The following is a 22,493-nucleotide window of genomic DNA, read 5'->3' on the forward strand; positions in this document are numbered from 1 at the left end:
CTATCCTGACTACAGAACCCGTCAACAAAAACGTTGAATGTTAATGTGAATGCAAATAACTGAAATGTTTTTTTGAATTAAATGGGTCACTGAGAAAGAATGAGAGTATCTGGAAAAGTGCTTATAATCTTTGAAGGACAGTGTGTAAAGGCAGTTAAAGAAAATTTCTCTAAAGCTCAAGAATAAATGTTTCTAGGGTGACTCTTTTAGTAAAGCGTATTTTACACCAATCCTACTAGTAATGCTGTTTCAAATGGTGACATTGAAACATTCTATGTAGGGAAGTCTAATAGTTTTGCTTACATAAATGTCACCTTTTACTTGTGTCACCTCTTTTCTTCGTTTTTTGTGTCCTTCCAGTTTTATACCTCCTGAAACGATGAGGCTTTTGCAGTCTTGACCTATGTCAGTAACACTGCCGCTTTGGGCTGGTGCCTATGTAAGAAAAAGCAAAACTGGAAATTCCAATGACCAGAACAAGTAATGGAAAAGAATTTATTTGCTGCAGTGAGGTATATGATGAGAGACATGAGACCAGGAGAAAAGTTGAGAGATTGTTCACTTTAAATTATAGTTAATTTGCAGAGCAATAAATGAATCACAGATGGAGATTCATGCCCCGGTGAGATGTTCAGAATACATATTACCAGCTCAGCCAGTCATTTTCATTGGATTTTTTCATTTTCTTCAGCATTTTGATGACTAAAAGCTCTTTAAAATAACAGTATCAGCTATACCTAGCTCTGATTGCCACTTTTCATTATTAGACTGCAAATCATTTTAGGAGAGAGTTCACTATAGTGTCCCTATTTTACACCCAGGGACACCAACATACAGCATGTAGTTGCACGAAAGGGTTGTCAGAGCTTAGCCTGCTAGGAAAGCCAGTAGTCAGCAGAACTTTTTACTTCATGCTTGCTGGGGGATCTCGTTGATGGTGGAGGATACCACCTGCCCATTCACGCTGTCATGGACAATTGCTTTGATCTTTCGACTGGTCAGCCCAGCACGTTCTGAAAGAAAAAGAAAGGTTAATTAGACAAGAAGCAATGCTGAGACAAAATGATGCAGGGGAAGCTTCATTTACAGTAATTTACCAGCTACCTCCTCAACTGATTTAGTTTTGCATGTTTCCCTTCAAGTCAATACTTATTACTGCTCTTTGTGAAATGTACTGCCAGAAAGTCACCCCGAGTCTTGTCCAGGTCAGGGCAAATGAATAATACAGCTACATCCCAGCCAATGCAAATCTAACTTCAGAGCAGATTAACCTAAATGTCTGTAGGTCATGTTCACGCCAGAATATGAGTTTCCAGACATGCAGATTTTCTGTTTGCTCTCAAGCCCTAACCCTGTTGTAGTCACCAAGTGGAGTCTCTGTGCCTCCTCATATACCATGAAAGCTTTAGTCTTGAGTCTGAGCTTTGGACAATGTGTCTGACTACGAGAGGTCAGTCTGAAGATAGTCCATGAGTGGGCAGACACAGCAGAACGTGCTCTGAAGTGCAGCGCTTCAGAAGACTGATGAACTGAAATTATTCTCATTCACTGAAATTACTCTCAGATATGGCCTACATGAGAATTAACTGCCATGCAAAACTTTCATCATTCATTCGTGTAAGGTTAAAATTATTCTGAGTAAAATTTGGTTGGAAATGACAATAATTGAGAGTCACTGTAGAGAACAAAATAAGGGACTTTTACCTTTAGCTTTTGATTCAGGTTTTTTTGCTATGCTGTAAAGACAATGAAACAGAAAAAATAGTGATTATACTAATTTCAAGAAGTTATTCATCCCCTTCTTCTCACTGATTCTAAGGAGACCTCATACCACTATGGAAAGAGATAAAATAAAAAAAAAGAGTGATGTTTTCATACCACGAGAACTTTTCCTCTTTGGTAGTCTTATGTACAGATACTTCACCTTGACCTGTTCCTGTGTACCTTCATCATTGCCTCCACTGTGGACAGCTGCGCTGTTTCTCGTATATTCTGAGTTGCTCAAGTTGATCCCATTTTAACTTCTGACCAATAACCCTGTACTTGGAGCCATACTGTCCTGCCTCCCTGAGATTTTCAGTTATAAAGACTGCTAGTCTTCCTTTTGCTGGTTTTGTATAAATAAGACATACTCTGTATGTAAGAGGAGAGAATAAAGAGTGGAGAGGCCCAAAGATTTCTGAAAGCAGAGATTTCAGACAAGGCAGAGATGGGGAAACCAAACAGCCCGTCAGCAGAGGGGCCCACTGTGCAGATTTTGTGTGCTGGTATTTGTAACTGCAAGTGGCTGACCAAAGAAGAGCTCAGCTTGTCTCCAGGCTTCTTTTTGATCTAGAACTTCTTTTGAAGATTGCAAATGACTATGAATTTTTACTGAAACTGGCATTTTTTACTATGCTGAGACAGGCATGCTGTGGGAATGTAGAATTATTTTCTTTTTAATAAGAAGTTATATTAGTTTAGGTGATCCAAATTACATGGGTACAAGTTTCTCTGTATACTAAGTCTCAAGCTTTTTATTATGATCCATCACATTAAAATACCAACCCTTGATGTAGTATGGAACTCACAAGCTTTGATTAAGCATAAACAAACAAACAAATAAATAACCCGAATAGGAGAACTCTCTTCTCATCTATTCCAGTCAGAGCGGCTTTGCCTTACCTGTCAACATTCCCCTCCAGCAGCAGGCGGTAAGTGGAAATTTCCTTCTCCAGGCGGGTTTTGATCCCAAGAAGAACCTTGTATTGGTTATTTTGCTGCTTAATGTCATGTCGAACCTGGCTTAGCTCTTCCTCACATTTGGAGATAATCCGCTGCATGTTTTGAAGTGCAACGGCATAGTAATTCCGGGTCTCAGCCAAGGTGTCTTCCAGCATGTGTTTCTGACAGAGCAGATAATACCAATACTATGATTATTATTTGTGTGGTAGATATAATGCAGAAATGCCAGCAAATTTGGTCTCTGGCTAGAAGATTACAAAATTAAGAGTGTGGTAATTGAAACACTTATGCATTTGCATGACTATTCATGTGAAGACAGCAGAATCATGAAGCTGTGTCATGTGTGCATAATGAGAGGCAAAAACTGAGTAATTTATCCCTGCCGTATTCTTTCTGCTCAAAAGCTGTGCTCCTGTAACTGCTGACTCTGTTGTCAGTTCTGCATTTACTGTTCAGAATTGCTCCAAAGTCTCCAAGTCATGGGTTTGTGAGCTTTAACCCATACAAGAGCTGAGTAATACTTTTGAAGATTCCCCACCAACATTTTTCACAGTGCATATATTTCATGCATTATAATAGGGGTTGTAAATATGAAATCTGTATTACTATCTGTTTTCTTGGACTTTTTTTCTTTCTAGATCACGGAGTCAGCTATCTCAGCTCTTCTTTTTCTTCTCCCCATATTTTGTTCTAAGGAGAGGCATAAATTTTTCACTTGCTGGTAGTTGCTGAATCTATTTTGCATATTCTAGCAAAGTCAGGCACGGTCCAAATTCCAATTTCACTGATACTTTAATAACTACAATGAAGTTATGCTAACCTATGGATTTAAATGAAGAATTGGTCCACGACAATTTCTGAGTATGTATGACGTAACAGTGGCCCGCCAGAGATGTCTGCAATAGATACCTTACTCATCTGCGTCTGCAGCTCGATGTCCAGGGACTGTAAAGTCCGTGTTAGATCCTTGATCTCGTTCTCATTGCGCTGTGTCTGTTCTGGATTAGGGGTTTCTGCCAGAGACATAGCTGTGCTCTATGGAGCAAAAGCAAGAGAAAAGCTGCCTGAGTCTGGTCAGTCACGCAGAGCAACAGAGATCTTTGAAATGAGCAGACAATAGCTGTTACCTGTTCTTTGTACCAACTGTCCAGACTTTGACGATTCTTTTCAATTATGGCTTCATAATCTTCTCTTATTTCTGCCAGAATCTTGGCTAAGTCTTCAGGAGGTGCTGCATTTACTTTTACATTGACTTTGAAGTCTTGTGACGAGCGATTTGCTTCCATATCCTGGTCATATATTAGAAGAGAAAACCAGCAAACTTGTTTATGAAAGTGGAAAGTTTTCATTCCTGTCTTGTCTTCTTCAGCTCCATCCTCTCACAATACCCAGAATATTTTTTTCATTATGGTAGGTTAATTGTTATATGTATATTCATAGATACATAACAATTCAGTTAACACTGTTTGGAAAATTTATGGATAATACTATGACGTGACTTGAACTAGTGACTTATATTTGCTTCTGTGGCAGAACTGTGCTAGAGAACTTAATAAAAAACATATAAGAAGATCTTTTCGTATGTGTCTGGAAGATACGTACTTAATGAAGAAGCACTGACTTTTTTTTAATTTATTTATCTATTAGGAACCCAAAACCTTGGATGAAAATCTAACAGTAATTTCATTTTTCTTACCCTGTATGTTAGCATTTATGGAACTATAACTAAGTTTACAGGAGAGTAATGTAAAAGTTCTATGTAATTGTTAAAGGAATAATTGGATTAAAGCATATAATTACTGTGTAAACAACATAATTACAGGACAAGTCAAGCAGGTATGGCAACATTCCTTTTGGTGTAGCACAATCTTATGTGCTAGGTACCATTTTCAAAAGCACCCAGGCAAAGCAGCATGTCGGTATGACATCACGGCCTCCAAAATGCAGATCAGCTGGACATGCGGATGTCGCTGTTGGCTGCCCTGCTTCCAAGAACTGTTTTGTTACAGCTGTCCAGTAGTATCCCTGGCTATAAGGGCATCACCAAAAGACAGCTTCGCCTGCTGCACTGTAACCCTTGTGTTTCTATTCTGCTTTTCAGTCATCCACAGATACCGAGTAGGATGTTTGGTTCTGCATTAGGTAATAACTGAAAACAACATCAGATCAAGCAAAATGAAAACAACATGTTATCAAGCAGTGGTATTACATAAGTGGGAAGAACAGTGACCACTGTGACATGGCTCTGGAATAATTCTGAGCAGCATGTTTTTGACAATTATTAAGTATTATCTAATTATTGTGCTTAGAATTTTGCAAGAATAAGTAATTTTACTTGACTTCACCAACCATTCTTTTTAATTTTGATCCTTCAAGAATTCAAGGTCTGTTTAGTTCAGGTCAGCAAGCTCTAGGTGACCTTGCTTGAGCTGGGAGGCACACAGACACACACAGACACACAGACACACAGACACACAGACACACACACGCAGACACACAAAGACACACACACACACACACACTTACACACGCACAGACACACAGACACACACAGACACACACAGACACACACAGACACACACAGACGCATACACACACACATACACACAGACACACAGACACACACACAGACACACAGACACACGCACAGACACACACAGACACACACACAGACACACACACACACACACACAGACGCATACACACACACACATACACACAGACACACAGACACACACAGACACACACACACAGACACACACACACGTTGACCTCGAGAGGTCCCTTCCAACCTCAGCCACTCCGTGCTTCTGTGATTCTGTGAAATGATATATCCAGAGTTGAGGGAAAAGTCTGTGATCAGTAAAACTCAACAGCAACCAGTAACGTTTCCTATTTACTTGAGATCTCTGTGTGTTTATATCTAAGTATTTCTGAGAATGTTTCTGTTGAATATGTAAGTTATTATTAGCTATGCATGACAGATGGGTAGGTGACTAGAAAAGAGTGGGATAAAGTACAGCAATTTGGTATCTTTTCTGAAATCCCAATTAAATTGGTGAAGTAGTACACAAACTTTGTGCCTCAGCTGACTCTCATGGGCTCCTTTAGAAACATGGTTAAGTTCTGAATCATCGATCCCATTTACAGATTGTGGATCTCACTCAAAGTTAATTACATGGCAGTGAAGACTTGTGTGATAGGATTTTACCAAGTGGAACTTTTTCTACCTCCTCATGGCCTTTCCTCCTGAGGATGTGCTCTTCTCTCAAGCCTTCGATTTCCATTTCCAGATCTGTTGTGACAATGGTCAGGCCGTCGAGCTCCTTACGCAGGTTCTCAACATCAAGCTGCACCCCCTGCCTGCGAGACTTCTCTGCTTCATACCTTTATGAGGAAAAAGAAGATAAAGTGTGCCTGCTGAGAGCAGACCGCTTCTAGCCTCTTGTATAAGCAGTATCAAAGAGAAGCAGACTTGCTTAAGTCCTCTATGTAGGGAACTAGAGAGAACAAAAACCAAGGAAACAAATTCTGTTTCTAAAATATGTTCTCTGAATATTCTTGAATAGTCTTAAAGGTAAGATAGGTTTCATTTTTGTTTTTCTTTCTTCCTCACAAGTCCTCCTGTATGGTGTGAAATAATTGCTTTCTTAAATTTTCCTTTTGCAATTTAACAATCACCAGGTTGTGAAAGCTTTGAGAATATGATTCTCAAAAATTTGCCAATAAAGATGTGAAAACAGTATCAACAATCAATGCTTTCTGTAGTTTTTCCAACATGGTAACTTCTCAGTCCTTCAGCAAATAGGAAAAATGTCACGGAAGCCAGTTGTTACCATTCCTCTCTAACCTCTTGCAGTTTGCCGTCTGTAGTGACCCAGTCAGACAGACACTGCCGTATCTTCCCTTGGGCATGTGAAGCAGTTTGGCTCCTCAGAAGCTCTCCCTTTACTTGTTTTTTTATGGGCTCTGTTGATGCTTCTACATTCAACCCATCAGACTCATTCTGTGAAGAAAGGCAAGCTGAGATATTTTTTTAATAGCTGATCATCATCTGTTGAAAATAAGATAAATCTTCATGATTCTTAAGACGTCTAACTTACAGAAATGTAAATTCTTTCCTTTGCAAAGATCTGCCTGGAAGTTTTCTGTCCAAACATTTTGGCTTTTTAGTTGGTCTGAGACCTATCTTTCGACAATGTACTGAAAAATCCAAGTGTGTACAGGTAGCCGAGGAAGCGCTGGCCCATTTACTGTGACAAAACGTATGAGACTCCAAAGCAGAAGATACGGAAGGACGGGTATTTCCCGCGGAGCTGGACAGAAGAGGTGATAAGTACAGGAAACAGACTTGGGCCGGACTGGGGAGGCACAGTGCAGAGAAGGGTTAATTTGTATTCTCCGATGACAGGTTTAAGTGCCTTTTGTCACAAGTATGAAGTGTCTGCTGCAAAACCTGCTCTTCAGGACCTGAACTGAGTATCATAAACAGGGTGACTCAAGATGGTTCAGCTATCATTGGTGGGTTTTACATCCTTTTTATCCTTTTGGGTTTTTTTGTGTTCTACATTGGTTTTATTTATCCAGTATCACCAGAAAACCTCAGTAAAATCAGTTTCCTATTGGATTATCAAGAAAAAGCAATATTTTCCTTAATCATCTTTCAAACTTAATCAGGAAACAAAAGAAGAGCTTACTTGAGCCTGAAGTCTTCAGATGCCATGTTAGCGTTATCAATTTGTAAGAGGATACTGGCATTTGTGATCTTGCCATCCTCAATCTGGAAAACAAAGAATCCAACAGGAGACTCAGTGTTGCCGTATGGCGATGGTGAAAAAGCTGCGCTGCTTTAGACTCCCTCCTGCTTGTAGGAAGCATCTAAATAGCAGAAGTCCCATGTTAAGGGGAGTACATGAATAAAAGCAGCTTAGTTTGCTGATTCACTTAGACGTTTCTGCAGTTTTTGTCCATAATCTTACTTTTGTCTTTGTCTGACTTTTCTGGATGTGAAGCAGGAGGAATTGTCTTATTCCTTGCCAGGCAGAGGATATGAATAATATTACACAGACTTCATGGTCTGTTACAGAATAGCAATCACTGTCTTCCTTTTTCTCTGAACTGATTTTCGTTCTGTTTAACATTGCTGGAAAAGCAGCCTTGATCATCTTTAGGGCAAATTTCAGTAAGAACCATTAAGCTGTGTCTGAGTACAGTCAAAATGCTGGAATTAACCATATGCTAAGAAGTAAGCACGTGCATAAACACCTTGCTGAATCAGTGTTGTGGTGCAGAAACATAATGGTGATGGCAGCAGCAACTCATGAGCAGGACCCCTGAAGTCCGCCATGTGCTTCAGTCTGGAGTTGCATGGATTGTTATTCTGAGAATAACACCGGCATCTAGTTGTCACGGTTCATTCAGTTATTCACCTAGAACTATACTGAATCGTCCAGCACCATGGAGTGATTAATTCATGTTTCTGTTTTTGCTTTGGCATGTTGAAAATTGCCCTAAAAGGTGCAGGAGAAAGTGTACTGCACCATTCATTTGGTGTACTCAGCACCCACTGAAAAGACTTGTAAGTCCCTGTTAGCATGAAATAGCCTTGAACTATAGATCTGAATATGAAAAGCTCAGTATTCCATTACAAATCTTTGAAAGAACTCTAGCAGGAACTCATACATAGTTAGCAGGAGCTAATAATTGTGGGACGTCATGCCCTTTTCTAACAAAGAGGAAAGAGAAGCATGGCTGCAGTTCCAACAGCTGCCTTCACTCATCACTTACAGAGCAAAACAAGGTGCATTATGGCTATGCAGAAATCATTAGCCATTTACAGAGCTCTCAGCACCTTGAAGTAAAACTTCCCACACCTAAATGAATCACAAAGAAACAAGGAAATGACAAAATTGTCCTGAAGTGTCACAAGTCTACCTCTCACAGTAAAAAAAAAGAAGGTGCCTGTGGAATGTTTTAACTAATCTGTTAACAGACTGCACATTCTTGCGCGATTAGCAGCACACTTGGGATACTGCCCTGGGACACGATCAAGGCCAGCTGAAGAAGTATAACAATACCCTAAATGTGTCGCTGCCTGGAATTTAGTGTCAGAGAAGAGGCAATTCTTGAACCCATCCTTACAGAATGGTAAATTTTACTATGGAAGGTAATAAGGCAGCGAGAAAGCAACATGAGTTCTTCAACTTTGTGTCACTTCATAATCATGAAACACAGCAACACATTTATATAAATGCTTTATGACTCTTTCTGTGCTATCTGAAAGAATAAAGAATACAACAAAGAAGTTAGAATTGCTAGTATTTTGCCAGCTGCTGTATGATATTGATTGCTATGCCTGTTAGCAGTGCATTTTGAACGTGGACATTTATCTGGTTATAATTATACAGATTTCTTCACTACATCCATCATGAACATGGGTGCATCACTAATATCAATCCACAAACTTACAGATAGTTTAAGTAAGAACTCACACATTATTATATACGAAATATGCTCAAATTCCTTCTCAAAACAGATTTTTTTTTCAAGAAGGCTTCCTGCACTGACTTCTTCCTCAGCATATCTTGTGTCATTTGTCCAACGGCATTGATCCTGTCTCCTTGAATGCTCTGTAAATCAGTTACCTTATTTAGCAGTACAAGATATTTGAATGAGACATTGCCTGAAGAACTGGTGCTATTTTACTTTGTGTCTGGGTTAGAATGGAGTCAGATGGGAGTCAGTCTGGAGCAAGGCAACTTGCTGCTCCATCTGGCATGTTCATCCCAAATTCAAGTATCCAGGGAAGAGTGTGGTCCAAAGTGTAGGACCCAAATGATTATGTGCCTCCAAGTTCAGACAGTCAATACATCATAGACTTTCTTGGTTGTTGGATATAGGATCCTAAATTTTTGTCTAAATTTCATTTTAGCTGCTAAATTAGCTTCATCTCTTAAATTCATGGTTAATTAATTATGGTTAATAATTAGATGCTGTGTTTTCACTCATTTTTCTGGCAGTCATGGTGCTAATTGCAATAATTTATAGAGAAAGTAAAAATTCTGGGTTAAATCCCGGAATTGTCATCTGTAAATAATCCTTTAATAGCCTTCCTCCCCACTATGAGCAGCACACTCAGTCCATACTGCCCGAGAGAGCCATTAGTCTAGCAGGTGCCTGTCACCAGTGATAGCTATTCAAGTGGTGAGTGCTCAAAATAAGTGTTCTGGGTGCAACCTATTCAAAAGTGAGGGCTTTACCCCAGTCAGCATTATGTTTTTGGTCATCTTGTCTTCCTAAATCTTTCTTATTTATTAATTCCAAATCAATGTGAACACATTTATATTCTCGATGAACAAGTTTTTATCTCAGAATCAATTAAAAAAAAGTTCACAAGTGATAGTTCTGGAGACGGATGACCTTTCTTTATCCTTAAAACAGAAACAGGTGATGACAATTCTGGCTCTCCTTACACGCTGGCTGTGGTCGGAGTGCCTCATCTTCTGCCTGGAGGCAACACATTTAACAGCGAGCAGCGAGTTTGATTAAGTCCCTGGCCTCAATAAGCAAAGATGCGGGAGAACACCATTGCCAAGCCCTTTAGAAAAAACTTGCTCAGGGTCTCGAGAATGCTGAGCAACCACATGATAAAAAGTGGAGGGGAAACTACAATATCACATTTGGAATAGCTTTGGGTTTTGCCCCGCATGGCTGTGTAAAGTTAATTACACTGGTTAGTCACGCAGATGGTTACAGTGCTAAGTATGTTCATTATGAATACAGATTAATATTATGCTTAAATTTGAAGGCACGTGAGTTTGGGAGATTGAAAGAGTTACTGTTGAACGTTAATATTAATTACTGGCAGGAACCAGAAATTCTCCTTTTAATTATAGTGAAAACATCCACAAGGAATTTGTCACTGCTATTTTCTTAATTACAGTGAAGTATTTTTCCATCTGATTACATAAGCTCATTGGACCCAGAACTCCTGGACTTTCATTGTCTGCTGCCACAGGAATCAAAGAAATGAAGTGCCACAGTCCGTCTAAAGGCAGCAGGCATGAAAGAAGGCAGTCTCTTCAGTTTGTCTGCTTTGTAATTTGCTTGAATACATGTGCAGTCAAAAAGACCAACTTCTGCCAGACATAGTTACCCAAACCACAGTTTCATGTACAGAAACGAACACCTGGCAGCATATGAATCTCTTTATACTACCAGTCTTTGCAGAATCCCCCTTGTCTCCTTCCAGCCTTTCTTTCTTGTACCCCGTTCCCCTTGCGAACACAAAGAATGTTCATGCCCAGGTCCTGTAACCACTTTCATTGCTATTTCTAACATTTAATAAGTTTTATTTAACTCTCTTTAAAGGCAAGCCATCAGCATAAATGAGTACCCAGATTCCTTAAAGAGCATAGAATGACACAGTCACTTACAGCTCTGACTTACCTGTCTTTGCATGTCAGTGACGTTTTGCTCGTATTGGTTGAAGTCATGCCTCTGTCCGTGAGACTTTGTCTTGTGCCACTCTAGGATGCAGCTTTCCAGCTGAGCGTTAGCTGCTTCTAAGGAGCGGACCTTCTCCAGATAGGCAGCCAAACGGTCATTCAGGTTCTGCATAGTCTGTTTCTCATTCCCACCCAGGAAGATGCTTTCCCCATGGCGCTCGCCGAAGCGTCCCCACGGTGCCCCTCCTCCAGCAGCCAGCCAGAGGGGTCTGGCGGAGGGGAAAGAGGTGTGTGTGCTGCTGGCACCACCATCTGCACTTGAAGGTCTGTAAGAAGTTCCTTGCTGGGCCAAACCACACCCTGAACTACCCCTGAGGGACCCAGAAAAAAATTGAAAAGGGCCTTGGCTAGTACTCATGTTTAGCTCTGTTGTGAATCTAACCCAGTGTTTGACTGACTAGCACTGAGCAGCTTCTTAGCCTTCCCTAAGCAGCTTTATGCCTTTTCCTGTGGGAGTTTCCCTTCGATGAATGACTACAGCAACAAGATTGTGTCATCATGAAACGTGCTTCCTCTTGGTCAATTCTGAAGCATTTATGAGCCTGCACACACTGTTGTTGTTATTTGGAATCACAGCCACATGCTGGATTGCTTTCCTTTTGGTTGTTTGGGTTTTTTTTTTTTCTCTTTTTCTGTTCATATTATAATAGTGAGGTGTGGCTAAAATCAGTAGGTGTGGAGCACTATCAGCTCTGCCTCAGACTTTTTTCTAACCCTGTAGTTAGTATGTTACGTTTTCCTGCTTATGAGGGGGAGAGTATTTGCAGAATAAATGGAGAGCCGGGGCAGGGATGGCCCTCTCAAGATACCTTCTGTTATAATTCTCAGGGTTTAGAATTACAGCAGTCTGTGAGTCCTGAAACGCAGCGTGTCCTGTCAAGCTGTCATTACCGTACTGAACAGCTTCAGCCTGGATGAGATGTGAGGCTTCACTAAAGTTATCCAACTTCTGTCATTTGACTGAACTCCCGTCCAAAGTGAGTAAGGCCCAGCTATTCCCTTCAGCTGCCCAGTTCCAGTTGAAATACATGAGAACCAGGTACTTAACGATCTTTTCTAGTGTTTTTTTGGTGATTAAAGGTGCAGTCATATTTCAATAGTCTTGTTGAAATAGATAGTAATGCAGGAGTTTCTTGGTGTTACTAGTACTAATACTATTAAAATATTTATATGTTCAGCTATAGAAAATATTTAGAATATGAGTTTGTAACAACACTTGAAAAATTCAAGTGATTGTTTATAGCTACCAGCCCTAAAAATTGACCTGGCAATCATGCAAAAGTAGTCTTTCTCCAAAGTTTCAGTAACCTTCTGTTGAACTTCTGTCAAATATAGAATGGGCAAGTCTGGCTTCTGCAAAGATTTTCTCATTCCTCATGCTGATAAGTAGGTGGTAAATTGTGAAGCATTCCCATGGCAACACTGGGGTTATTGGGTTTACCTTGTCGTTCAGAGTAGTTCTAGACTGCGACTGAGGGGTAGGATAGAGGAAGAAGATTTGGGAAGAGGTGGAAAGCTGAGTGGGCATGGGCGCTCAGAAATGGTGCAGCTGTTTTTCCTGACAGCAGCTGAAGGCTCGGCTCTCCAACAAGATCTTACTTAGCGCTGTTACTCATTCTGAATGGGGAGGTCAGAGAAACTGTACAAACCAGAATTACACTATCCTGGAAGAAACCTGAAGGAATCTTTTTTTCTCTGTTTGTTTCGTTTGAAATTTTTCAGTAATAAAGAGCTGCTGCACCTGGTGCTTTCCTGGGATGCCTGCTAGGCCTCATTGTTGGAAGAGGGCAGGTTTCGAGCTCCTCCTCGTGGCTCTGGGTCGGCTCTGCTCAGCACCTGGCAGTTTTCTTTTTACCAGTTATGTTTCCATTGAGTATAGATTCCTTCTTATTCCTCAAATGCTTCATTGTATAGAAACGCTAACAGCTGTAATATTGGGGGAAATTAATCATTGAAGGTACAGTTTTCCAAGAAGTATGGCTATCACAAAATATTCCGATAACAGCTACTACTAAATAGCTGCAGTTTGGTATCAGTCCTGCTGCTTGATAGTGAAAGAGCTTGAAGCACCAGGCGAAAAATGAAGGCCTGACTTGAAAGAAACCCAAATTGTAATAGAACCCATGATATCCTGCTGCTGAGTTCATCTTACCAGAGATTAAAGGGGAGAGACCTGGACAGGCTGGAGAGGTGGGCCTGTGCGAACCTCAGGAAGTTCATTCAACAAGGCCGGGTGCACATGGGTCTGGGCCATCCCAAGCACAAACACAGGCTGGGCAGAGAAAGGTTGCAAGCAACCCTGTGGAGAAGGACTCGGGGGTGCTGGTTGACCAGAAGCTCAGCATGACCCAGCAATGTGCGCTCACAGCGCCGAGGGCCAACTGCACCCTGGGCTGCATCTCCAGCAGTGTGCCCCACTCTGGTGAGACCCCCTCGGAGTCCTGCGTCCAGCTCGGGAGCCCTCAGCACAGGGCAGAGCTGGAGCTGTGGGAGCGGGGCCAGAGGAGGCCCCAGCAATGATCACAGAATCACAGAATAGTAGGGGTTGGAAGGGACCTCTGTGGGTCATCTAGTCCAACCCCCCCGCCGAAGCAGGGTCACCTACAGCTGGGTAGAGAGGAACCTGATGAGGTTCAACAAGGGCAAGTGCAGGGTCCTGCACCTGGGGAGGAACAACCTCATGCACCAGTACAGGCTTGGGGTGGACCTGCTGGAGAGCAGCTCTGCGGAGAGGGACCTGGGTGTCCTGGTGGACGACAGGTTAACTATGAGCCAGCAGTGTGCCCTGGCTGCCAAGAAGGCCAATGGGATCCTGGGGTGCATCAAGAAGAGTGTGGCCAGCAGGACGAGGGAGGTTCTCCTTCCCCTCTACACTACCCTGGTGAGGCCTCATCTGGAGTACTGTGTCCAGTTCTGGGCTCCCCAGTTCAAGAAGGATGAAGAGCTACTGGAGAGAGTCCAGCGGAGGGCTACAAGGATGGTGAGGGGACTGGAACATCTCCACTACGAGGAGAGGTTGAGGGAACTGGGCTTGTTCAGCCTGAAGAAGAGAAGGCTGCTAGGGGACCTTATAAATGCCTACAAATATCTGAAGGGTGGGTGTCAGGAGGATGATGCGAGGGCTGGAACCCCTCTGCTGGGAGGAGAGGCTGAGAGAGCTGGGGCTGCTCAGCGGGGAGAGGAGAAGGCTGCAGGGAGACCTTCGAGCAGCTGCCAGGGCCTGGAGGGGCTGCGAGAGAGCTGGAGAGGGGCTTGTGACAAGGGCACGGAGTGACAGGACAAGGGGTGATGGCTTTGGACTGGGAGAGGGGAGATTTAGATGAGACGTAAGAAGGAAATTCCCTGCTGTGAGGGTGCTGAGGCCCTGGGCCGGGCTGCCCAGAGGAGCTGTGGCTGCCCCCTCCCTGGCAGGGTTCGAGGCCAGGCTGGACGGGGCTGGGAGCAGCCTGGGCTGGTGGGAGGGGTCCCTGCTCGTGGCAGGGGGGTGGAACGGGATGGTCTGTAAGGTCCCTTCCAACGCAGACCACTCTGTGACTCTGTGATGGTGATTAACTTCAAATTGAATTTTCTAGCCTGACAGTTCATCAAGCTAATGTTCTATGAAATATTACGTTGAAATATAAATACATACATCTGTACATAATATTACATGAAATAAAATTAATCGTGTTTCACATGACATTACTCAGTGAGATTCACTCACTCAGTGAGGCCGACAGCTTGTGAGACAGAATAGCCTCTGTCTTACTCCCTGATAGTTTCATGGAATGTCGTACCATCAAGAAAAACAGAATTGTATTTTTTCTGGCACGTAATACAAAACAAAGGGGATCTGGCACATAGGACGTGTTTCGTCTGAGGCTCACCCTTTTCAAACTGGAAAAGATGCCACACAGCTTTCATCAACACATGTTGAGGGTCCGTGGAAAAGATCAAAAACCTTACTTCAAAACCAGACACGGCTCTCCTTAGCCAGGCTGGCGCTACGGGACTTGTTTTCAGTCAGCTATTTAATCCCCCGAGTACAGAATGAAAGCGGTGATCCCAGCAGGAAACCAGAACGCTGTCAGCAGGTGGCACCAGCAGGCGGGGACTGGGGACTGGGGAATGGGGACTGGGGACTGGGGCGGCGGGGCCGGGCAGCCGGGCAGGGCCGGGCAGCGGGGCTGGGCCGCGGGGCCGGGCAGCGCTTGGTGCCCGGCTGCTTTAGTTGGGAGCGTGCTTGGTTCACTGAGTTGGAACGTGAAAAGCAAACGGAACTCGGTTTGTAGGCTGCAGTTTAAGCATAGGCAGAATAGTCTGACACTACGCTGTACAGGCAAATGTCCGGAGAGCATCGCTAGCTGAGTCAGCTCCTCCATCTGAAATACAGACGAGTGGCTGCCTTTGGCTGCAGAATTCTCTCTCTTGCTGTCTGAGCGATACGTGTAACAGTCACTTGATTTCTGGATCCAGAAAAAATATCTTTTGTACTGTTTGGTTTTTATTTTCTGGTAGATTGTGATGTTGCTTTGCTGAAGTTTGCAAGAACCTCTTCTCAGTTCTTTCCAGTGCGAACACCGGCAGTGTGCATGTTCCTTGGCAGTGGTGTGCCCGGGATCCTGCAGCCTCCCACGTGGCTGCACTGTGGGGCTGGTACCAGCAGTGCAGACTTTTTTTTTAAAATGTCAGAAAATAGAAGACAGAAAAATAGTGACTCCAGGGAGGCTCAAAGGAAAATAAAATACGTAATTCTAGAAGTGATATCATTTTTGTAGATACTGTTGTGTGATTGAAATACCCAGTGATGAGGCTAATAACAAATTTTCCAGACAGATTATACTAGCAAAATACAGCATTTATGTAAATGTTTTGTGTGCTTCTGAAGTTGAGATTTGCTAGCCTCTTAAATCTTTATAAGCAGGTCTCTTCAATGACACTAGCGTAGATTTTCAGACTAACCTACTGCTGGGAAAAGGCAGTGTTGCTAATACAGCAGCTACAGTGATGACACAGGCTGGTCGGTTCCTTCCTTACGTGTGAAAACCAAAACAGTCACAGCAAAACTCTGCATGAACAGTTCATCTCACCTGGACCTCGCCTAGGGCCTCCTCAAGAGCTGAGGGAATTTGCCTGTTTGCTGAAGGAAGTGCAGGAACATAAGTATATATATGGAAAAATACTGATTTTTTTTCAGAAGTGCATTTTATTTGTGCATGAATTGTAGTCATGTTGGGCACTTGGAATTCAGAACAAAGAGCTTAAGGATTTTTTGCGTTATCTTCTAATTTTTTTACCAATAATAGCTTCAGATTCCTGGGAGAATCTAATGGCTCTTTGTGTCTGTCAGTTCATCATCTTTGTTATTTTTATTAAAGTTATTATTGTTATTGTTGTGGTTATCCATGGAGCATCTCTTGTTTTGGGTTACAGGAAGCACTGTCTTAGGGAGGGAGTGTGGTCACGTGTAATACTGACTTCAAAAAAACAACATTAGACGGGATGTATTTGCACAAGCAGAACAGAAACTTTATTATGTAGGTTCTTTTGAAAGGAAACTATACAGCTACTGACAGGAAACAAGCTTGTCATCTCTGACACGTAGAGCCAAACAATCATGTGAAAAGGGAGAGCAAATTTAAGGAAAGACATCAAGCTGTTGCACATTCTTCGATTACATTCTTGTGATTTGGCAAAAGTAAAAGGCTATTTCTCTTAGCATTAGCCAGTGTGTAGGCTGCAGTGGGTTTATATGGTGTCATGCACAAGAGGGGACTCAGTAGTTCTTTGTTGGAATCTCCTTTTGCGAGCAGAAGCAGATTTTCCATCATCTTACACGGCCGCGCGAACTCTTCCACTGCTCACAAATGAAGCTGTAGGAGGGGAAAAAAAAAAAATCAACTAGAGGAAAAAAATGCATTGCTAACACACTGAAGAGCTGCTGTGCGGTGCGTTTGTAGGGTTGTTTCCTCACAATATCTTTTTCACATGTCAAAGGGGGAAGTGCCTTTACATCTTATCTTCTCTCCCTAGTGGTCCTCATCCAGTAAATCTTAAGAGTGCACATCACATGTCAGATTTGGATGTAGCTTGTATGTTATGTGAATCAGCAGAGGAACTTGGGAATCTTTGAGAAATTTCCATATTTTAGAATCCCATGAGGAGTTCATGCAATCATTTTGGCAAGCTACTGGTTTCAAAAGTGCACATAAAATAAGATAAAGTATTATATTTTGATCTCTAAATGATAAAGAATGTGGTCATTGTGGAGAGGATGTAAATTGTGTTAGCAAGAAGAAATCCTAAGTGAAAAAGATAGGTTTATTTAATCCTATTTTGTCAAATCATTTCAGCCCCTCTTTAAATCAAAATTTTTCTTACCATCCTTAGGGTTCACTGTCAGCCTGTAGAAAAGAAGGAAAATTTGATTAATGACCGTCACTGACCATGTCCACTGAAACCGTTGATCCGTTTAGGAACCACTGCGTGTGAATAGCCGTGATTCCACACTGCTGCTTTCCATGGGTTGTTTCTCGGGGGTGTTGTTACTGGTGTTATTGTGAAGGTGCTTTCTGCTTCGAAGGCTGCTTGTATGTACTCGGTAGGAAATGCGAACAGCAGTCAGACCAGTTCTTGGTCCTGATATGTCTCTATATATTCCTCTTATTCTCAAAATGCATAGTCTAGAAACAACCTAATTCCTCCTCAGAAATCAAAAGTAGGTAGATCAGATATGAGAAATGGGCACTAAAATGTAGATTTTACTAAAGCGAGCTGTGGTATGTACCAAGTTCTTTCCCAGTTGAGAGTACTGGTGTGTGGTGATGAGTATTTTCACCTCTGTGCACAAGTGTAGAAAACCAAGAGCTAAAGAAATACTGAGAACAGGTTTTTATAGGTTATTTCAGGCTGAAGGCTACTATTCCAGTGCAACAAGAGGATTCTATAAGACATACATATGGTGTCTGGTGCCTTCTGTAATTCAGTGTAGTCAAAATGGTTGCATTTATATTTTCAATTCATCAGCACAATTGATCTGGAGATTTAGCTGGAGCCACAGCAGTGCCTGGGACTTTGCCGGGCGTCTGTTTTGCCAGTACTCAAAAGGCTGCAAATGCAGTGAATGTAATTTAGTAATCTTGAGTCAATTTAGCAACCACAAATTGCTGCTTTACAATGCGTCATGTTATTAGCCTTATCAAATCATCACAGGATTTGCATATAGTAACGTACTGAGAGTCCTGGCCCTCCAGCAACTGGCGGTACGTGGCGATTTCGTGCTCCAGGCGACTTTTGATGTCCATCAGCATTCTGTACTCCTGGTTCTGACGCTCCATGTCGCTTCGAAGTTCACTCAGTTGCTCCTCAACGCTGGTGATGAGGGCCTGAATCTGTGCCAGCTGTGCACAGTATCGTGCTTCTGTGTCTCGCAAGTTGGCTTCCAGTCCAGCTTTCTGAAGTGGAATAAGTGGAATAATGTTGGAATGCGTTAGCATGCAGGTTTGTCCCACAGAGGGGGAGTGCAAGGAGAGGCAAGACAGAGAGGGAGGAAGGGGAGAGTCTACTAGTAGTGACTTGTGATGGGCTTGGGACAGCTCCATACCGTGCTCAGCTGCGACTGGAGCTCAATCTCCAGGCTCTGGACTGAGCGTCTCAGCTCCGTGATCTCGGATTTGCCAGTCTGTATCTGTTGTGTATGGGTGGCTACTTCGCGGTTCAGCTCCTCAGTCTGAAAGAAAAAACAACTGTAAAATAACATACATATTGTATAAAAAAAAATTAATTCTTTTGAGAAAGGGAGGGCCCGTCCCATCTGCTGGGGCAGTAGTAATGAGGCAATGCATCAGTTTGCTGTTGGTTAGTGTAACTATACCTGAGTGAAGAACCAAGTCTCAGCATCTTTACGGTTCTTCTCAGCCAGAGCTTCATACTGTTCCCTCATCTCAGAGAGAATTCTGGTCAGGTCGATGCCGGGAGCCGCATCCATTTCCACGGTGACTGTTCCACTTAGCTGGTTTGAATACTCTTTCATTTCCTGCATGGGCAGAAGGCAGAGGACATGGAAAAGATTGAGCTCTCTCTTCTCAAATACTTCCTTCCATCAGCAATCCGTGCAGTGGTACACAGTACTTTTATTATCAGGTATCATAGGTGGAACACACATAAAAATGTTTTATCAAATTTTGTCTCTCATTGCACGTGCTTTTCTACTCTCTGTACACTCACTCACAACACATGCATGTTTATACATAGCTCATACCTATGTTTCTTTTACTCAGCTTAACTATCTCAGTGACCCGTCGTGCTTAGGAATGTCAAACTGAAACTAATAGGTCTGGACAGTTTGGAATCAGAGGAGTGCTTGTCAGAAGACACTGGATTTTTTGAATATTACAATTTTCTTCCTATTAAGTTGTAATGTTGTCATTCTGGGTTTTTTATTTGGATTTTCCCCTCCCCACCTGAGAGGCAGAAATTCCAAAGGGAAGTACTTTCCTCTCTGCGCCGTTATAGACTCACCTCCTCGTGGTTCTTCTTTAGATAAGCCAGCTCCTCCTTCAGTGTTTCAATCTGCATCTCCAGGTCAGTTCTAGACAGAGTCAGCTCATCCAGGACTCTGCGCAGGCCGTTGATGTCCGACTCCACGCTCTGGCGCAGGAACAACTCATTCTCATATCTGCAGTTTAAAAAGGAAACAAGCACTAGAATCTGTACAAGTTCCTCTTCAGTAGAGCTGTGAAATTTTATATTGAATGTAGGAGGAACAATGGGCTATAAACGAAAACATATAGACTGAAAGGAAGTGTAGAAGGAGTAAAGGTCTTTTTTTCCAACATTCTGCTGTGGCATATGAAAGTACATGCATTGCCATCTGATTTTGTTCTTGAGCAGTACATGACATTTCACTTAGCAAAACCTGTAATGACGATCAGCATCAATAGAAGAGTTGTCACACAGGACAGTGCATTTGCAGTGTCCTCTCAAATTTGGTGTGAAGAAAAGCACAGATTGCCCAGTTCTGCCTAGGACACTAGAGGAGAGAATAGAAATCTGCAGGTACATCACTGCAAGATAAACCAGTTGCACAAGTATCTTTATCATCGTTTCGGCAGTGTCTGATGTACTGCTGAGTCCATGAGCTGATTAAGCCCCAAATTACTCTTTGTCTTTCTTTTCTAAATTTCAGACTCTTTAAGAGAGAACTGCTCCAACTGAGGAACGATCTCTTCATGCCACTGTGTTCCTTTGAAGTGAAAATGCCAACCTATTCCTATCTTCTTTTCCACTATGATTTAGGCTAGTAAAAATAGTGAAGAGCATCACTGAAAAATAAAGACGTGAACTAGAATTTATTATGTAAACAGATCTAGACACTGTGTTCTGTCCGATTTGTATTCCGAACTGATCCTTCATCACGTTGATTCAGTTTGCAAGGGTTTTTTTTATCAGAAGTTACCAAGGAAAAATACCTATCCATAATTTCAAAATGTGTCCATCAGTGACTTAAGAAATTTGTTTTTTAGGAAAAAAGTAATGCTAAACTTGAGAAAATTATTTTGAGAGAGAGAGACAAGGAGAAAGAAGACAAATGTGCTCCAGGTAAACTTACTTCAGTCTGAAGTCATCGGCAGCCAGCCTGGCATTGTCGATCTCCAGAATGACCCGGGAATTGTCAATGGTAGCTGCAAGGATCTGGCAATTAAGAAACACAGAAAAAGGTTCCTATGAATAATGGTGAAATATCAGGGTCCTAAGTACATAGCAGGTAGTTACTGAGGCTGTAAACCATAGAAGAAGGTAGAAAAAAATGGACCTCAGTTGTGATGTCACTGGTTAAACATGCCTTTTGGATTGCAATAGCCATTTCAATTTGTTATCTTGCTCTTTGGTCACACTGTATTTCTTACAGCTTTTATAGAGAAAACCCAGAAATGCTAAGTTCTTTTCCATGTACCCTATGCGAACCAGAGAGCTGAGATACCTTTGTGTAAAACAAGTTAGAAACATAATTAGAAAATACGTTTGTACAACACCTGATCTGATCTGTAGCTAAGAGAATTATTTTTTCAGCCTTTGAGGCCTACCTATCATATTCTTTACTCTTTGATTACTAAATAAGTATATTGATAATCCTAAAGACATTTTGCCATGCTTTCCTAACTTTTAGTGCAATCATTTTAATTTCAACAAACTTCACATCTTCAGGTTAACATACGTGCTTTGGAAATTCAGAAAAAGCTACTCTTTTCTGCTAAAAGGCTCATAACCACAATATACTTGGGTGTGGGGATTTCAATATTTATTTTGTAATTATTCTAGTTTATATTAAAGGAATGGAATATGTAGTTCCACAATTTTAATGCATTCTTATAATTTATCTACATATGAATGTCATACCTTGTCTCGGAGATCTTCAATTATCTTGTAATAATTGGTGTAGTCCCGGGCTGGGCTGGTGGGACCTTGCTTCTGATACCAGTCTCGGATTTTAACTTCTAAATCCAAATTTGCCGCTTCCAGTGCTCGTACCTTTTCCAGGTACACAGCCAGACGGTCATTCAGATTCTGCATAGTTATCTTTTCATTTCCAGAGAGCAGGCCATCACCAGCACCAAAGCCACCACTAACGTCAAAACCAAAGCCAGCCCCTCCACCATAGCCAGCCCCTCCACCAAAGCCAGCTCCTCCACCAAAGCCACATGTTGCACCGCCACCAAAGCCACTGTAGCCTCCTCCATAACCGCCACCAAACCCAGCAGCCAAGCCACCACCATATCCACCTCCTACAGAGGAGACATACCTAGCTGAAGAGATGGAGACGCCCCTGCCACCAGAGCCTCCATGTATGCTTGGAGCTCGGCAGGTTCCTCCTACTCGGACTGAGGAAAGGCGAGAGCTGCCGCTGACCCCCCCCCCAAAGCCACCACCGCAGGTAGAAGAGGAGCTCTGCACGAAGGAAGTAGCCATAGCTGCAGCTCAGGAAGGCGCTAGGGTCAGCTATTCAGCTTGGTGTGGAAGAGGAAAGTATGTGCCTGCTCTGCCCTGGTGCTTCTTTTATATCCTCCAGATAGGGTGTTAGAAGACAAACCCAGCCCGCAGCCCTTCCTCTGAAATTTCTCCTCCCTAGAGGTGAGGCCAATTATGATGACATTCATTGCAAACAGAGCAGGGGCTAGGGCTTGGGATTTTCTTTTTTAATTAAACAAAAGGGATGATTCAGATGAGTGGTTTTTCTTCAGGCTATAGTTCTGAAACTCGGAGTTTACTTGTCTGACGTTTATG

At 42.3% G+C, this 22,493-nt stretch overlaps 2 protein-coding genes across 2 annotated transcripts; both read right to left on the minus strand.

The window, feature by feature from the left end:
- Positions 1–909: 909 nt before the first annotated feature.
- On the minus strand, positions 910–11,805 carry KRT23 (keratin 23). Its single transcript, XM_009936203.2, has 8 exons — positions 11,173–11,805; positions 7,422–7,504; positions 5,955–6,111; positions 3,852–4,013; positions 3,634–3,759; positions 2,665–2,885; positions 1,705–1,736; positions 910–1,013 (listed from the first exon to the last, which is right to left on the minus strand). The coding sequence occupies exons 1-8, from the start codon at positions 11,587–11,589 to the stop codon at positions 910–912; spliced, it is 1,302 nt and encodes a 433-aa protein (XP_009934505.2). The 5' UTR covers positions 11,590–11,805.
- Positions 11,806–17,042: 5,237 nt separating this feature from the next.
- On the minus strand, positions 17,043–22,178 carry LOC104330944 (keratin, type I cytoskeletal 19). Its single transcript, XM_075443345.1, has 8 exons — positions 21,609–22,178; positions 20,821–20,903; positions 19,731–19,887; positions 19,084–19,245; positions 18,814–18,939; positions 18,444–18,664; positions 17,592–17,614; positions 17,043–17,083 (listed from the first exon to the last, which is right to left on the minus strand). Exons 1-8 carry the CDS (start codon positions 22,176–22,178, stop codon positions 17,043–17,045), a joined length of 1,383 nt encoding a protein of 460 aa, XP_075299460.1.
- Positions 22,179–22,493: the final 315 nt, after the last annotated feature.

Source organism: Opisthocomus hoazin, chromosome 26 (assembly GCF_030867145.1).
Source record: "Opisthocomus hoazin isolate bOpiHoa1 chromosome 26, bOpiHoa1.hap1, whole genome shotgun sequence".
NCBI classification, from domain to species: Eukaryota; Metazoa; Chordata; class Aves; order Opisthocomiformes; family Opisthocomidae; genus Opisthocomus; species Opisthocomus hoazin.